Source organism: Sarcophilus harrisii, chromosome 5 (assembly GCF_902635505.1).
Source record: "Sarcophilus harrisii chromosome 5, mSarHar1.11, whole genome shotgun sequence".
Classification (NCBI taxonomy): Eukaryota; Metazoa; Chordata; class Mammalia; order Dasyuromorphia; family Dasyuridae; genus Sarcophilus; species Sarcophilus harrisii.
Window position 1 is genome coordinate 226,767,539 of NC_045430.1, and position 18,328 is coordinate 226,785,866.

The window sequence follows — 18,328 nt, forward strand, 5'->3', positions numbered from 1 at the left end:
GCCTGGTTCCTTTTTGTTGGATTCTCCTGAATTTGAGGGATAGTCAATTAAAAGTCCTATGTGTGCTACAATGCTACATTCTTAATGTTTTCATAAATTCTATTTCTTTATAGAATCTGGAAATGTTCCACATTAATTTCTTATTGGGAAGACTTTTAACTTTTCCCCATTAAATGTTTGCTCTTAGATTTAAATAGATACTGTTTACTATATTTACAAAGATCTGTTTATTCCTATTCTTAATTTTTTTCAAAAATAGAAATGGGTACTGGATTTTGTCAAAAGCCTTTACAAAATGTATTGATATAATCATATGATTTTTATTATATTAACATAATTTGTTATTTTTATAGTCATCTTCATGTTGAAATAACCCTGCATTCTTGATTTAAACTCAGTCTAATCACAGTATAGAATCTTTCTAATACATGATTTTATTTGGTTTGATGATGTTTAATTTAATTTTTCTGCAGAAATATTCAGAATTTTGTTCTGTAGTTTTTAGAAATAAAAAGCACATTTACACCAAAGTTAGAGACTGAAAGGATACCTTTTCTAATTTGAAAGAGCTTATTAAAATATTTAGTTATAAATCAATTTCTTATAATTTTTTCCTTTAGAGGTTCATTAAGACTTATTTATTTTCTTTTTCTGATATTGGGTTAGTAAATAGTCTATTTCCTTGATTGCTAATCTGATTATTTAATATTTTTGTAAGTATTAATGCTTTTCCTCTAAACTATAAGTTTTGATGACATATAATAGGACAAAATAGTTTCTAATACTGCCTTTATTTTCTCTTCAATTGTGAGTTTTTCTTTTTCATTTTTGATACAGTTTTAGTTTTCTCTCTTTAAAGACAGATTAGCTAAATTATTTATTTAATTGCTTTTTGAAAGCTCCTACTTGTTTTTAATTTTAATTTTTTTACCATTTTACTGATGTTTTCAATTTTCAATTTAGCTTTCAATTTTGTTAATATATTTTTTACATTTTCAAAATTTCTATTTTGCTGATTAATTAGAAGTATTTTGATTTGTTATTTGTTTTTTTTTAAATTTGGATGCCTTTTTTATTTTTTTTCTTTTATTAATAAAAATATTTAGAGATATACATTCCTCCTAAGGAATATTTTTAGCTCCATCATCAGTAATCTCAGTATGTTCTTCCATTCTTTTTGCTTTCTATAATTATGTTTTCTATTATTTTCACAATTTATTTTTTTTGACCCACCAGTTCTTTAGAATTTAAATTAGTTGTTTATCTTTTTCCTCTTTAAGGACACTTTAATGAATATAATTTATTTTGTATTAAGATCAGTAAATGATGTATTTAGCATTTCTATTTTTCTATACTTTCGGAAAAAAAGATTTATATTCTAATATCTAACCAATTTTTGTAGAAGTGAAATGTATAGAAGTGAAATTTAGAAGTTTATATATTCCTTTCTCTTACCATTCAGTAATTGCCAGAGAGCTATCCTCTCTAATTTTTCTAAAGCTACATTAAGGTCCTTAACCTCTTTTTCATTCATGTTTTGGTTAGCTCTAAGTCTGAAAGGAACACATCAATTTGTTTCACTAATTTTAAAAAAATTATCTATTTCTCCTTTATATTCTATTCTCTTTTCCTTTTAAGTATTTTGATGCTATGGTATTAGATATTTATAGAGTAAGTATTGCTCTTAATTCATTATTTTTAATGCATTTAAGCAAAAGGTAATTCTAATGATTATCTCTTTTTATCATATTTATATTTGCTATAGGCTTATTTGAAATCATGATTACTACACCTGACTTTTAAAGTTAAGATGAAGTACAATACAACCCCTTATTTTAATTCTATAACTATAACTTTGTGTTTCAAGGATGTTTCTTGTAGATGACATATTGAGGTATTCTATTGTCTAATCCATTTTACTATGCTCTTCCATTTTGAAAATAAGTTCATTCCATTCACTTTTACATTTATGATAATTAATTGTATATATCCTCTCTTTGCTCCCATTCCTCTATTAACAAAAAGGAAGAGTGGGATAAAATAGAGAAAATTTGTCACTTGTGGTAGATAAGTGAAACAGTCTATTTCTGGCCATTGTGTCTCTTCTTTTCCCCTTGCCTTGCCCCGATTCTATATTTTTACTTTTTTCCTTTTAATTCTCTCTTTTTGGTTCTCTAACATTTGATTTTGTTTAGCTTGTTGCTATTCCCTTGCCTATGTTGCATTCCCTTATAGATCCCAATCTCCTCCCTTCCCCTTGTCTCTGCCTCCTGTGTTTTCTGTTTGAGTACACTGTATTTTTACACCAACATATTTGTGTATGTATGTGTATATAATTGGGTTCAATCTTTTTTCTAGTTCAGATGAAAGAAAATTCACGAATGCCTGTTTCCTTTATCCATTTTTCTATCATTATCTACTCTTTATCTTTATTATGTGATATTGATATTTTCCTCACCTTCCTCATCAGTTCTGTCCTAGTACAGTTCCCTTTTGATTTTTATCTTCTCTTAAGAATTCTCTTAAGAATTTTTATCTTCTCTTGTACTATCAAAATAGTACAAAACAACCCACACAACTTCTATAATTTGTTTTTTCTCCTATTATCAAGTAAATAGTTCAAGAACAAAGGACAAAAAATAAAAAAGTGTACTTTTCTGTTTCTCTTGGTACCCACATTTCAATTTTAGAATGCCTACTCAATTCTTCTTCTTCTTTTTTTTTTTTATAATCAGGACTGATTTCCAAGCAATATTCCATTAAAGATCTATCTTTCCCTTTATGGGATTAACTATTCAATGGCTAATTTTATTGCACTTTGCATATATATATATTAACAAATTGAAGGTTTGTGGCAATTCCATGTTAAGAAGAATGTGCTCACATTATGTTTCTATGTTACATTTTGATAATTTTCATAATATTTCAAACTTTATTATTGTTATTATATGTTATTGTGATCTATGATGAGTAATATTTGATGTTGCTATTATAATTATTTTGGAGCACCACAAACTATGCTTACATAGGATAGTGAACTTAATTAATAAATGTTGTATGTGTTCTGACTGCTCCATTGAGCAGTCTTTCCCAGTCTTTCTTCCTGTCCTCAAGCCTCTCTATTCCCTGAAACACAACAATATTGAAATTAGACCAATTAATATCCCAACAATGGTCTTTTAAGAGCTCAATTGAAAGGAAAAGTTAATCGATGCCACAAATTTCACTATTATATTATTTTAAGTAATTGCTACAATTCCATTATTCAGTAATAGTTCAGTCAACACTGAAGCGCAAGGCCCTCTACTAGGAAAAAGATTATGACTCACTGAAGGCTCAGATAATAGTTAGCATTTTTAAACAAAATATTTTATTAATTAAGGTATATCCAATGAGGGGTTTTTAGATGTTATTGCACCTTTAATAAACTGCAATATAGCATAAACATAACTGTTAAATGCACTGAGAAACCAAAAAATTCATGTGACTCACTTTATTGTGATCTTTACTTTATTGTGATGGTCTGGAACCAAATTTGCAATTTCTAAAGCATACCTATACTTAGTTTTCACAGATGATTTATCCTTGCTTATAATCTTTTCTCATGCCTTTTGAAATATATCTCCAACTCTTCTCTCCACTTTTTATTTTTTTACTTTTCTAAATAGTATTATATTTTTCCAAAACATGTAAAAATAATTTTCAACATTCATTTTTGGAATATTTTGTGTTCCAAATATGTCTCCTTTCTTCCCTTCTAACTCTATTGGAATTACCTTGAATCACTGCATTGCTGAGAAGAATCTTGTCTATCACAGTTGATCATTACAGAATCTTGCTATTGCTGTGTACAATGTTTTCCTGGTTCTGCTCACTTCATTAAATATCAGCTCATGTAAATCTCTCCAGGCTTTTTTGAAATCAACCTGATCGTCATTTCTTATAGAACAATAATATTCCATTGTATTAATATATTGTATTAATATATATTCTCTGTTCATATCCTTTAGCCATCTATCAATTGGGGGATGACTTGTATTCTTTTTTTTTTATTTAATAGCCTTTTATTTACAGGTTATATGCATGGGTAACTTTACAGCATTAACAATTGCCAAACCTCTTGTTCCAATTTTTCACCTCTTACTCCCCCACCCCCTCCCCCAGATGGCAGGATGACCAGTAGATGTTAAATACATTAAAATATAAATTAGATACACAATAAGTATACATGACCAAACGTTATTTTGCTGTACAAAAAGAATCAGACTTTGAAATATTGTACAATTAGCTTGTGAAGGAAATCAAAAATGCAGGTGGGCATAGATATAGGGATTGGGAATTTAATGTAATGGTTTTTAGTCATCTCCCAGAGTTCTTTCTCTGGGCGTAGCTGGTTCAGTTCATTACTGCTCCATTGGAAATGATTTGGTTGATCTTGTTGCTGAGGATGGCCAGGTCCATCAGAACTGGTCATCATATAATATTGTTGTTGAAGTATATAATGATCTCCTGGTTCTGCTCATTTCACTCAGCATCAGTTCGTGTAAGTCTCTCCAGGCCTTTCTGAAATCATCCTGTTGGTCATTTCTTACAGAACAGTAATATTCCATAGTATTCATATACCACAATTTATTCAGCCATTCTCCAACTGATGGACATCCATTCAGTTTCCAGTTTCTAGCCACTACAAAAAGGGCTGCCACAAACATTCGTGCACATACAGGTCCCTTTCCCTTCTTTATAATCTCTTTGGGATATAAGCCCAATAGTAACACTGCTGGATCAAAGGGTATGCACAGTTTGATAACTTTTTGAGCATAGTTCCAAACTACTCTCCAGAATGGTTGGATTCGTTCACAACTCCACCAACAATGCATCAGTGATGACTTGTATTCTTAAAAATTTCAATCAGTTCTCTATTTTAAAAATGAGGTCTTCATCAGAAACACTGCCTGTAAAAATTGTTTTCTAGCTTTCTGCTTCCCTTTGCATTGGTTTTGTTTGTGCAACACCTTTTAAATTTAACTTAATGAAATTATCCATTTTATATTTCATGATGTTTTCTAGTTCTTCTGTGGCCATAAAATCCTCCCTTCTTCACAAATCTGACAGGTAGTCTATTCTTTGATCTAATAATTTACTTATAGAATGACCCTTTATGTCTAAATCATGTACCCATTTTGGTCTTGTTTTAGTATAGGGTATGAAATGTTGCTCAATGCCTAGTTTCTTTCATACAGTTTTTCAATTTTCTTAGCAATTCAGATAGTCAGATAGTGAGTTCTTATCACAGAAACTGATGTTTTTAGGTTTATCAAACACTAAATTACTATAGTCATTAACTATTATGTCTTGTGTATCTAATCTATTTCACTTATTCACATTCTATTTTAGTTAGTACCAAGTGGTTTTGATGACCATCACATTATAACATATGCTAGGCTACCCTCTTTTGCATTTCTTCATTAATTCCCCTTGAAGTTCTTGACCTTTTATTCTTCCAGATGAATTTTGTTATTATTTTTTCTAGCTTTATAAAGTGATTGTTGGCAGTTTGATTGGCATGGCACTGAATAAATAGATAAATTTAGGTCGAACTGTCATTTTTATTATATCTGCTGAGCCTACTCATGAGCAGCTGATATTTTTCCAATTGTTTGGATCTAACTTTATTTGTGTAAAGTGTTTTGTGATTGTATTCATATAAATTCTGATTTTGTCTTGGCAGGTAGACTCCCAGATACTTTTTATTGTTTACAGTTATTTTTAATGGAATTTCCCTTTTTCTCTCTTGCTGCTGAGCTTTATTGGTAACATATAGAAATGTTGATGATTTATGTAGGTTTATTTTATATCCTGGAACTTTGCCAAAGTTGTCAATTGTTTCTAATAGTTTTTAGTTGATTCTCTAGGATTCTCTATACCATCATGTTTTCATAAAAGAGTTATAGTTTTGTTTTCTCATTGCCTACTCTAATTCTTTAAATGTCTTTCCCTTATTGCTAAAGATAATTTTTGGTACAATATTCAATAATAGTGGTGACAATGAGCATCCTTGTTTCACCTCTGATCTTATTGGGAAAGCTTCTAGCTTATCCCTATTACATATAATGCTGTCTGATGGTTATCATTTTAAGGAAAACTCCATTTATTCCTATGCTCTCTAGAATTTTTATCAGGAATATATTTTATATTTTTTCAAATCCTTTTCCTGCATTTATTGAGGTAACTATATAATTTATGTTAGTCTATTTATTGATATAGTCAATTATTTTGGTGGTTTACAATATCAGGAGATACTGAACTAGCTCTGCATTCATGGTATAAATCTCACTTGGTTGTAATGTATTTTGCCTCAATATTCATTAAGAAAATTGGTCTATCATTTTCTTCTTTGTTTTGACTCTTCCTGATTTAGATATAAGCACTGTATCTGTGTCATAAAAGGAAATGGTAGGACTTTTTCTTTCCCTTATTTTCCCAAAATAGTTTACATAATATTGGAATTTGTTGTTCTTTAAATGTTTGATAGAATTCAATTTTAAATCCATCTGGCCCTGGAGATTTTTTTCTTAGGGAGTTCACTGATAGCGTGTTCAATTTCTTTTTCTAAAATATGACTGGGAAATCTGGGAAATCTATATTTTTGTAAATATTTATCCATTTCCCTTAGATTGTCAGATTTATTAGCATACAGTGGGGCAAAATAGCTCCTAATTATTGCTTTAATTTCCCTTTCATTGGTGGTAAGCTCACCATTTTCATTTTTGATATTGGTAATTTGGTTCTCTTCTTTTATTTTTCTAATCAAATTAACCAAAAGTTTATCTATTTTGTTTTTTTTTTTCATAAAACCAACTCTTGGTTTTATTATTATTTCAATAGTTTTCTTTCAATTTTATTAATCTCTCTTCTGATTTCTAACTTGACATTTAATTGGAGGTTTCTAATTTGTTCTTTCTTTCCTAGTTTTTTAGTTGTATGCTCAATTCATTGATCTTTCTCTCTTTTATTCATGTAACCATGTAAAGATATAATATTTCCCCTAAGAAGTGTTTTGGTTGCATCCCATTAAGCTTTGATATTTGTCTCATTATTGTCATTCTCGTGAATGAAATTACTGATTGTTTCTATAACTTGTTATTTGACCCACCCATTCTTTAGGATTAGATTATCTAGTTTCCAATTAATTTTTGGGCTGTTTTTCTATGGCCTTTTGTTACATACAATTTTTATTATATTATGGCTTTAAAAGGATGTGTTTAATATTTCTGTCTTTCTGCATTTGATTGTAAGGTTTTCATGCCCTCGTATATGGTCATTTGCAAAGGTACATGTACCACTGAGAAAAATTATATTCTTTTCTATCTCCATTCAGTTTTCTCCAGAGGTCTATCATATGTAACTTATCTAAAATTCTGTTTACTTCCCTATCTTCTTTCTCGTTTATTTTGTGTTTAGATTTATCTAGTTCTGAGGGAAGGAGTTTGAGATTCTCCACTAGTATAGTTTTGCTGTCTATTTCTTCCTACAACTCATTTAACTTTTCCAAAAATTTGGATACTAAAACATTTGCTGCATACATGCTTAGCACTGATATTACTTAATTATCTATGGAACCCATTAGTTAGATGTAGTTTCCTTCCTTATTGCTTTTAATTAAATCTATTTTTATTTTTGCTTGGTCTGAGAACAGAATCTACTGCTCTCTCTCTCTTTTTTTTTTTTAACTTCAGCTAAATCATATCTTCTCTTATTTTTAGTGTCAACTGTGAAATCTTGAGTGATCCTTACTTTGTCTCATTGGTACCCCCACCCCTTTTGCCTGGAAGTTCTGAAATTTGACATTTCAGAGAATTTTTATTTGGGGACTTTCTTTCAGGAGATAGTAGATTCTTTTTTCCCTTTTGTTCTCTAGGTCTGAGAGTTCCAGGTAGTTTTCATTTACAGCTTCCTGAAAGAACTATGTTATAATCCCTTTTTGGAGGGGTCATCATTTTTAGATAATCCAATAATTCTTAAATTATCTCTCCTTGATCTGTTTTCTGGGTTAAAGTTTTGACATAATATTTTAAAGTTTCTTCTTTTTTCTGTCTTTTGATTTTGTTTTGCTCTTTTTTTATTGTTTTTATTTCATTGTTGTTTTTTGTCTAACCAATTCTAAGTTTTAGGACATCTAATTCTTGAGTAAAGATTTTCATTGTCTATTCTAAGGTATCAATTCTCCTTGACATCTTTTCCTCCATAGAAATTCCATTTTGTATCTTTTATTTCATTTCTTCCAGGTACTCTTCTAATCCCTTTGGCCAGACAGTTTTTTTTTTTTCCTATTTGGACTTACAGAACCCTATTATTCTTGAGGTTTACTCTTGGTTCTCTCTTAAAGCAAGATATTTCCTCATAGTTTTCTTTGATTTGTTTCTCATAACAGGTTTATCAAGGTTAGGGTGGGAAGTGTCATTGACTTGGACCAGGCTACACAGATGACTAGTATAGGTAGTGTCATTTTTGCCTTGGGTATGTTAGCCAAGACTAGACCCCTCTTTCAAAGAACTCTGGGTACACTCTGCTATTGATATATGTTTGGGACCTTTCTTGTCACATACTTTCCCTTGCTTAGATTCTTTCCTCACTGTAAATATGAGGGTAATAATAGCTCAGGTGCTATTATTACTTAGTTCTCAGCAAAGACTATGGAGTCTAGGCAATTTCTCTTAGTCCTGGTCCCTTCTACTAGTGCAATACCTTCCTAGAGCTCATAGTGACTATCTTGTGAAGTGGCTCTTGTCTCTATGCTGTTAAGGTTAATCTTTAGTTAGGACCCTTTCCTACTTCTGGATTAAGAAGGACTGTAAGTTCTGTTCCTGGATCTGCTGGAGTTGCCTATGACAGCCCTATGGATACCTAGAACATTCTACCTTGAAATTCTTTGGATTTGCTCTGCACTTGATTTTTCAAATATCCCAGCTTGTTTATCTCAGCATTCTCACGGGATTCCTGCAGTCCTTTTTGTGGATCCTAAAGCTGGTTGGATTAGTCTTATTTCTCTTTAAACTGACACATTCCTAAACCCAACAGGAGCTTAACTAAGTCAAGTGGTGTTGATAGTTCTCTTTCATCAACAAATCAAAAGCGAGATAGGTTGATGGGAGAGCAAAACAGATTTGGAGTCAGGAAAACCAGGGCTCAAGACCTGGAATGTAGATTGTGTCATGTTGGACAAATCACTTCAACTTTCAGTGTCCCCAGGCAACTCTCCAAAATTTTAAGTGACAGAAGACGTATCCATTTCCATCTATGGAAAGAGTTTCCATACTAGTAGTTTCCCATGACAATTCATTCATGGGTCTAGAAAAAAAAAAGATGACAGGTATTAAGTATCATCATGTTCCACTATAAAATGTTATACTGGATTCCAGAGATTAAAAAAATAATTAAAACAGTCCCTGACCTTGAAGAGCATATGACTTAATTAGAGAGATACATAAAAAGTAAATGTCAGGTCCTTTCCGTTAATGAGTGTTCATGTAAATGGTTCATGACTTGGGTTCAGCATCTTGTAGGTAATAGAATATTGGTGTAATGAATCAGATAGAAGAGCATTCACTAAGCACTTAGTATGTGCAAAGCACAGGGCTAAATGCTGGTGATATAAAAAGAAAATCAAGACAGCCCTGGCTTTCAAGGAGATCACATTCTGACTGGGGGAGATTACCCATAAAAAAGGAAATGTGTTTATGTTTAATTCATGGCATATATAAAAACCAAGTGGCTGATGCTGGTATTCTGTCAGGAATGGGAGAAGGGAAGATCTCTTGGTATTTTGTTTTCTGGTTGGTAGTTCTCATGATTAAGCCCCATTGGGAGAGAATAAGATCTGAGGAGAAGCATGGTCCCTAAAGGCTATCTATTCCTGGGAGAAAATTTAATTGGGTTTGGACTGGACCTTGAAGAATTGAGTACTAACCTGTGTTATTATTGTCACTGGAACCCGATGTCCCTGTGGATATAATAGTTGCAGATTTCCACATGTTAGATCATTGTAGAGCAATGTTAACAATATGGAAACAGTAATTTTTAATGTTCACTAATCCTGGTTATCATCTGGATGTTTTACACACAACCAGGCTATGGTCCAAAAACTTTAGACAATTTAGATAATATGGCAGAGAATTATTCCACAGCTGTCATATCTGCCCATAACTTATCTCTTAATAAGAGACAGCTTGACCCCTTATATTTTAGAAATTGAAGTGAAAAATTAGATTTAAAACTGAAAGCAACCTATCCAGAGATGCATTATTATAAGGAAAATTATTTTCTAGTACATATTGTCATAACGGCCTTTTATAATTCTTCTAAATGTTAAAATGTTTTTATATCAGTTTGTGAGATATCTTGAAAAAAAGAGGAAGATATGATAAGTAGATTAAAAATCTTGCCTTATTTTGAATTTTGAGTTGTTCACTGTTTTTTATCTTTCCTCTTTAATAAATGTTCTTTTAAAAATGTTAAATACTCATTTTAAAAGGAAAGAGAAATAAGGAAATAAAAATTCATTGTTCTGATTGATGCTTTCCAATATTTATGTGATAAATTATTGGACTTGGTGTAATTATTGTCTTAATTTAGAGAATAGTCACCATCCAATAAATATTTATTAAGTATTAAAACAAAGTATTAAGAGCTTTGGATTTTGTTCTGTTGTTCACCATCTGTGTGATCCTGGATGGGTATCATACTCTCTTAGTGCTTCAGTTTCCTGATCTATAAAACATACATTTAATGACTTCTTAGGTCCCTTCCAATTTCAAATCTGTTTTAAGCACCTAGTATGTATGTTTCAGGCACTGTTCTTTCTAGGAGCTAAAGTTACAGTCATAAAAAATGTCACCTTTCCTGGTTTTATGAAACTCAACATTGCATTTATATCTTGCCATCTATACTTATGTTTATAAGTCCAATCTTTTTTTATAATGAAAGCTGTACCATTAAATTGGCAATAATAACTAATATATTTCTACTCCATTGCCAGAAAATTTTTAATCTTTTAAATTCCACAAATGATTATAAAATGCCTACTATGTGCAGAGTAGTAGTAAGCTGTTTCTATTATAACTATATTCTTTAAATATTAATTTAGATTTAAATTATAAAAGATTCTTGATTTTTTTTCAAGAGTTCTGGTAACCCTTATTATTATGCTATTAGCATAGCAAACCATACCATCAATTAAATATAATTGACATACTTTTACAAGTCTGATGAATACTATTTAAAAAACTTATAGTAGCTATAAAAGTACAGTGTGTTTTGTCATTCTAAATGTGTTCTTAGCATTGCCTCTTTTTCCATCCCTCTGCTTTCTTGAGGTGCACATGATTTAATTGGTAAAGCAAGATAGATTTATAAAAAGCAAATGTTAGTTCTTTTATGTTAATGACCAATGAGTCTTCAAACAAATGGTCATGATTTGGGCATGGTTAGCTCTACCAGTTGTTCTGAAAAAGTTTGACTATTTTAGTGCAAGGGGATCTAGAAATAGGGCCACTAATCCATATATAGTGATTCCTACTGGCTGCATATTGCTGTAGTTTTAAATGTTTATATTTTATTTCATTTTTATTTATTTTGTTAAGTATTTCCCAGTTTCATTTTAATCTGGTTTGGGCAGCATTTGGGAGTGTTGTGGGCTGATGTAGTCTGTATGTTTGACAACTCTGTTTTATTGCCTTGCTAACTCAATGTGAGTCAGCAGTATGATGTGGCAGCCTCAAAAGTGAATGTGATTTGGAGCTGCCTTCAGAGCCATCACTTCCAAGAATAAGGAGATTTTAGTTCCACTGTGCTGTGCCTTCATCAGACCTCATCTGGAGTATTATGTTTAGTTCTAGGTTCTGTGGTTTAAGGACATTCTTACGGCATTTATAACCTCAAATGTATCCAAACGAGGACAATGAGCTTAGTGAAGTGCCTTGGGTCTATTTTTATATGAGAATTAATTAAAGGAACTGAGAATTCTCAAATTCTATGATTCTATATTTACGGGTAATCCAACCCAGCTCTAAAATGTAAACTCCTGTGCATTTCCAATACTGATGTAGAGCAGTTAAAAAAATATTTTCATAGTAAAAATATACTGTAGATGAGGTATCATCATCTGAGCCCTAAATTTGTTTTTAAATAAATTACTTAATATTTCTTATAATAAGGGGAAGGATTTTAACCCTCATATCAGCTGCAAACTACTTTAAATTATAAATGGTAAACTACTCACATGAACATTTTCTAAATACTATTCTTCTTAAGGGAATGACATGACTTTTTGCTGAACTCAAGAGTTCTAGTTACTATATTCAAATTTGTTAGAAATTGTTTTATCTATTGCAATGACATGTGGCTTGTTTTAGAATTCACATTTTATTTTCTATTAATTTATTGGCTATTCATAAAAAACATTATGTAAGATGGGATCAACACTTTAAAGCCAAATCTGCATTTAATTTAAACCCATAAAAATTGATTGTTCAAGTGCCAGTAGAATTTATTTTGCATCCAAAGGATCAGATTTCAAAAAGCGTAATGGCACGATGTAGATTTTGTGTGAATTTAACGAGGATCTAATCATTTCCATGTTTGTTAAAATTTTTTGTGTAATTTTTTGGTCATTGGTTACATACATAAGTAGGAATAGTTGTTGGGACCACCAAGCAGTAGTGCACGGACCTATTGTTTTAGAAAAAAATGAAAATATTTTATTGTGGTTTCCTTTTGAATATATATTAAACTATATTCACAGTGCAAGGAAGAAAAAATGCATTTATGGTGCCCATACATAATTTATTTTTGTTAAAATTATAGATTAAGTCGATATATTTGGCTTTTTAAAATATTTAGAATGGGTTCAAGATCATGTCTGTCATTATACATGTAACAGATAAATAAAGTCTATGTCTAACATTATTGCATGATAAATCAAAATGCAATCCCAGTTTAGACAATATTTTCCTGACTGGAAAGTACTTGATCTGAATGATGGTAGTATACATTTGGACAGGAATGAGGGGTTGTAATCTTGAACACCTGCTGAGTCTTAAACAAAACTTATGTATTTTAAAGCAAAAATATCAACTTTTCAATTTCTTGAAGCACTTCACAGTAAATTGATTCAAGCCAAATTGGTCAAAGTATATTCTAAAAATTACTTTAGGCACATTAAACCACATTCTATTATTCAGAAAAATTTTAGAGGAAAAGAACAACCAGTAGACTTAGCTCAAAAATCATATTAAAGAAAAAGATTTGAAATCCTTATCTGTCAGCCATGATTACTAATCTTTTAAGCTCTCTATCTCCTTGGCTTTATGCAGAGTGGAATTTAAGCAGATGTTTGTTTTGTTTTCTTAAATATTATTACTGCTACTTTACAAAGGTTAATTTATGAGAAATGCACCATCTTTCCAACTTGCACATCTATATCCATAGTATTAACTTTGAGTGTTCTCTGCTCATAAACATGGAGGTATATTTTCATCAGTTCTGGCTTTAGTCACTTTTCTCATGTATTGCTGCAGCAATCTCTAGCATGGTCCCCTCTCTCCTGTTACTCTCTATCCTAATCTTTTCCATATGAAATCATTATAATATTTCTCAAATATTTTCATAACATTTACTACCCAACTCAAGAAATGCTTATGGCTTCCTCTTTTTCTGTCATGTAAAATATAAATTATTAGGTGTAATATTCAAGGGGGAGCATCCCCATACCCATCTTTCCACTTTCATGTTTGGTGAAGACCTTTTGATCCATCCAAGTGGGTAACCTCTCACATAAAATGTGCAAGTGCTTAGTTCTGGATATTTGCAGGCCATTCCCCCAAACTAAAATTCTATTCAATTTCATTCAGTTCAAAAGATATTTGAATATTCACTATATACTAACAACTGTTTTGAGTGTTCTATGGGATCCAAAGAAGAATGAAACTTTTCTTGCATCTGCAGTGATGGAGTTTATAAACTAGTATATAGGGGCAATACAGTCCATACATAAATAATTCCTGAGGATGACCATAAATCTTTCAGAGGATAAAATGGCACAAAAAGTAGGAGAGGAACCTCCAAATAGTTAGAGCATCACATCTTCAGGAGCTCCCAAAAAGTAAATAGCCTCTGTGGGTGGAGTAGAGAGACCTCTGCCATGGCCAGGCAATGTTTTTCATTGGCCAGTATGAATGGGTGCTATAATTCTAACACTTTTAAAAGTCTGGGTTTGGACACCTTCTTGACCTACCTCCATCACCTTGAAATATGTTATGATCCACTGCAACCAAATTAAAGTTCTCCATTCACCCTTAGCCAGATCAGTAAGAAGAGGATGCCCTTGTTGAACTGGATTCAACCTAAGAGGAGAGCTTTGGACATTAAGCTCCTAACCTACAGGATACCGCAGGGGCCAGAATCCGTATCATCCGCATCGGGAATAAGTCCTCTGACACTAGACCTGGTGCTTGACTCTAAGGGTAGTTGATCCTTGGACTGCATCTCACTTTCCATATTCTTGGGATCAGACAAAGGAAAGGGCACTGAATTTGAGGTTGTCACTCCCCTGGGGATTTTGTCATCAGGGGTTTATAGATCTCAACTGCTGATAAAACATCTTTTCTCTCTTGGGGCTTGAGAGAAGCAACTCATGCTAGCCTTTGCCATCATAAGAACCTGTCAAATAGCTTTAGGTTGATGTCTTATGGTAGCAAACTCCTGACTTCTTTTCCTGATCATTATAATCCAGAGTTGCTATCAGCCCAGGAAATTTCCTTTCCCATCTACAATTTTTGTCCTCACTGACTCATTTCCATCCTTCTCTTTTTTGGGGAGAGGTTAATCAAGGTTAAGTGACTTGTCCAGGATCACACATCTAGTAAGTGTCTGAGGCCTTATTTGAATTCCTCATTCCAGGACTAATGCTCTGTCCACCGTTCCACCTCGCTGCCGCCCTTCCCACCTTTTCAACATTACCTGGATTTGATCCTTTTGTGTGCTCCCAGAAACCTCCCTCTGTTATTAACCAGTTTTTTCCATCTCAGATCTTTCCTTCTTTTTTTTCCTTCTTGCATTTAGAGAAACGCAGCTTTTTCCAGACCACATAGCACCCTTTTCCAGGATTGAGTAGTTTCTTCTTGGTCCCTTCCCACAATATTCTGAACTAACAGCAAGATGAGGTATATATATATTCCCTGCTTCCTCACTGCCACTTCCACAATCCCTTCATTACCATAACTTAGCAACCTTTCCATCTTTGAGACAGAGATAGCTATTCCCTCTATCTCTGTCACTCTAGGGAGATCCTGATTATAGCTATCTACTGAGGTACAAGCTGGAGAACTGGGGTTGATTAAAATCCTACTTCCTATATTTCCTAGTTGTCTTCTTGTGGACAAATCACCTCATCTCTTGGAGCCTCACTTTTTCTCATTAATAAAAAGGAGAGAATTTTAGTACTGACTTCACAGGGTAGTAGTAAGATAGTAAGAATATCAAGATTAGTCTTTTCCTTTCCTCAGTAGTATGTCTATCTACTAGAAGTAGGATGTGTGGCCACTGGAATCTCAGATGGATCACAAAGAGTCAAGTCAATGTTTGTAGGTTTGTAGGTAGTCTGCAATTTGTGTATTTCCTAGCATCTTTTCATCCAATTTGGCTACCATGTCACTAAGACTCTGCATTTTGAAAGGAAGATACAGAGAGGTGAGTGCTACCAATACCAAGAGACCAGCCTGCTAGAGATGAGCACTTAGCTGGGTTTATACCTGGAAAACAGATTCACTATATTGTTAGGGACTTTTCCTGCTAGAGTTTTTCTCTGATATTATAGCCTTTAAGAATATGAGGTCACCCTAATGCATTGATGATAAAGTTGTAAATTGATCCAACCATTTTGATGAGTGTGTGCCCAGAGGGCTGTAAAACTGCATACTCTTTGATTCACATTACTAGGTCTGTACCCCAAATTTTGTACAAAAATATTTATAGCAGGGTTTTTGTGGTGGTAAAGAATTGGAAAATGAAGGGATGCCTATCAATTGGGGGATAGTTGAACAAGTTATGGTATATAATTATAATGGGATATAAAAAATGACAAGCAGAATGAGTTCAGAAAACCTGGAAAGATTTACATGAACTGATGCGGAGTGAAGTGAGCAGAACCAGAAAAATTTTGTACACAGTAATAAAAATATTGTATGATGATCAACTGTGAATGACTCAGCTATTAACAGCAATACAATAATCCAAGACAATCCCAAAGGACTCATGATGAAAAAATAGCATCTGTCTTGAGAGAAAGAAACTGATAGTTTTGGAATGCAGACTGAAGTATACTCTTTCTTTTCTTTTTTTCTTTCTTTTCTTTCTTTCTTTCTTTCTTTCTTTCTTTCTTTCTTTCTTTCTTTCTTTCTTTCTTTCTTTCTTTCTTTCTTTCTTTCTTTCTTTCTTACCTTCCCTTCTTTCCTCCTCCTTCCTTCTCTTCTCCCTTCCCTCCCTCTCTCCCTTTCTTCTCTCCTTTTTTCCTCTCTCTCTCCCTTCCTTCCTTCCCTTCCTTTTGTTTCCTTCCCTCCTTTCCTTTTCCTTTCTTCCTTCTTTGAGTTTTCTTGTACAAACTGATTAATATTGAAATGTGTTACATGATTTCACATGTATAACCCATTTCACATATAGTCTTAAATGCTATAAGGGATGTGGAAAACAGGTAAAATTAATGCACTTTTGGTAAAGCTGTGACCTGGTACAACTATTCTAGAATGCAATTTGGAATTATGCCCAAAAGGCATAGTTGGGGGATTAATTGGAGAATGGCTGATGGTGATGGTATATAATTGTGATGGAATACTATTGTGCTATACGAAATAATAAGAACAATGCTTCTCGAAAAACCTGCAATGTCTTGTGTGAGCTGATGCCGAGGAAAGTGATCTGAACTAGGAGAACATTGTGCACCGTAACAGTAATACCATAATGATAAATCAACTGTGAAAATTTAACTAATGAAAACAATGATCCATGAAAGTTTCAAAGGACTCATAATGAAAAATACTATCTAACCTTCCAAAGAGAAAACTGTAAACTCTAATGAGTGCAGTTTTTTTCCACTTTATTTTCTTGCCTTTTTTTCAAGATGGTTAATATTATATGTATGTTTGTTATATGTTATATGTAATACATATATGTTTAAAAATATATGCTATGTTAAAAAAAAGAAATGTGGTCTTGGTTAATTTGCAGTTGTACAATTATGTTCTTATTGTAGGGAGGAAATCAGACAGCTACAGTAATAGCATTGTGTTCAATGAGAGATTTCAACTTATCCCAAGAAACCTGTCAGTTGGCTATCAGAGATGTTGGAGGTTTGGAAGTCCTAATCAATTTGCTTGAGACAGATGATGTCAAATGTAAGGTGAGTAGTAGCTTTTGCAGGCAGTGGATGATGCATCTCTTTTCCTATATTGTCTAAGAATAAGGTACATGATGGGAGTCTTATCTCCTGTTTGGAACCATGGAAAGGATAGTGCTCATCATTCATTCATTGTCAGCCTATCAATAAACATGTATTAAATGCCTACTCTGTGTCAGGCACTGTGCTAAGGGCTAAGGAGGGGAAGACGCTCAAAACAGGGAGCTGAAATAGGTGAGGAGGGTATTGGGTGGAGGGCAGCCAGGTGGGACATGAAGAGATGGTAGGTCTGGGTGCTCTCTTAGAAGTGCAGAGTATTGAGAGTACTGATGAGGTAACTAAACTGATTCAGTTCCTCTTGATCAGGTTCCTGGGAGGCATTTATTCAATGAGCATGTGTTTAGTGCTGACAGTGTTTTTAAGAAACTGTGCTTAGGATACAAAGACCGAAAAAGAACCCAAATAAAACAAAAACAAACCAGTTATTGCCCTTGGGTTTATATTCTATTTTGAGGAAATTATAGGTACACATATAAATAAATACAAAATAAATACCAGGCAATTTTGAGGGAAAGGCCTTTAGCGCTTGGAGTTCGGAAATCAGGATAGGCTTCAAGTAGAAAATAGCATGTTATCTACTTGTATACTTTTTACGAGGCTACTAAGTGGCAATATAGGTAGAGTGCTAGATATGGGTTCAACAAGAATAGAGTACCAAACCCACTTCAGTTACTTACTAGCTGTGTGACCCTGTGCAAGTCACTTAACCCTGTCTGCCTCAGTTTCCTCATCTGTAAAATAATCTGGTGAAGGAAATGGCAGATCCCTCCAATATTTTTGCCAAGAAAACCTCACATGGGGTCATGAAGAGTCAGACAAGGC

At 32.9% G+C, this 18,328-nt stretch overlaps 1 protein-coding gene across 4 annotated transcripts in view; it reads left to right on the forward strand.

Annotated features, from left to right (window-relative positions):
• The window catches only part of ARMC4 (armadillo repeat containing 4), a 226,166-nt gene that overhangs the window by 70,843 nt on the left and 136,995 nt on the right, over nt 1–18,328 (forward strand). For all 4 annotated transcript variants that reach the window (XM_031939807.1, XM_031939806.1, XM_031939808.1 and 1 more), the window contains one exon: nt 17,303–17,449. In XM_031939807.1, the coding sequence (XP_031795667.1) occupies nt 17,303–17,449 (147 nt within the window). The remainder of the gene's footprint in view (nt 1–17,302; nt 17,450–18,328) is intronic.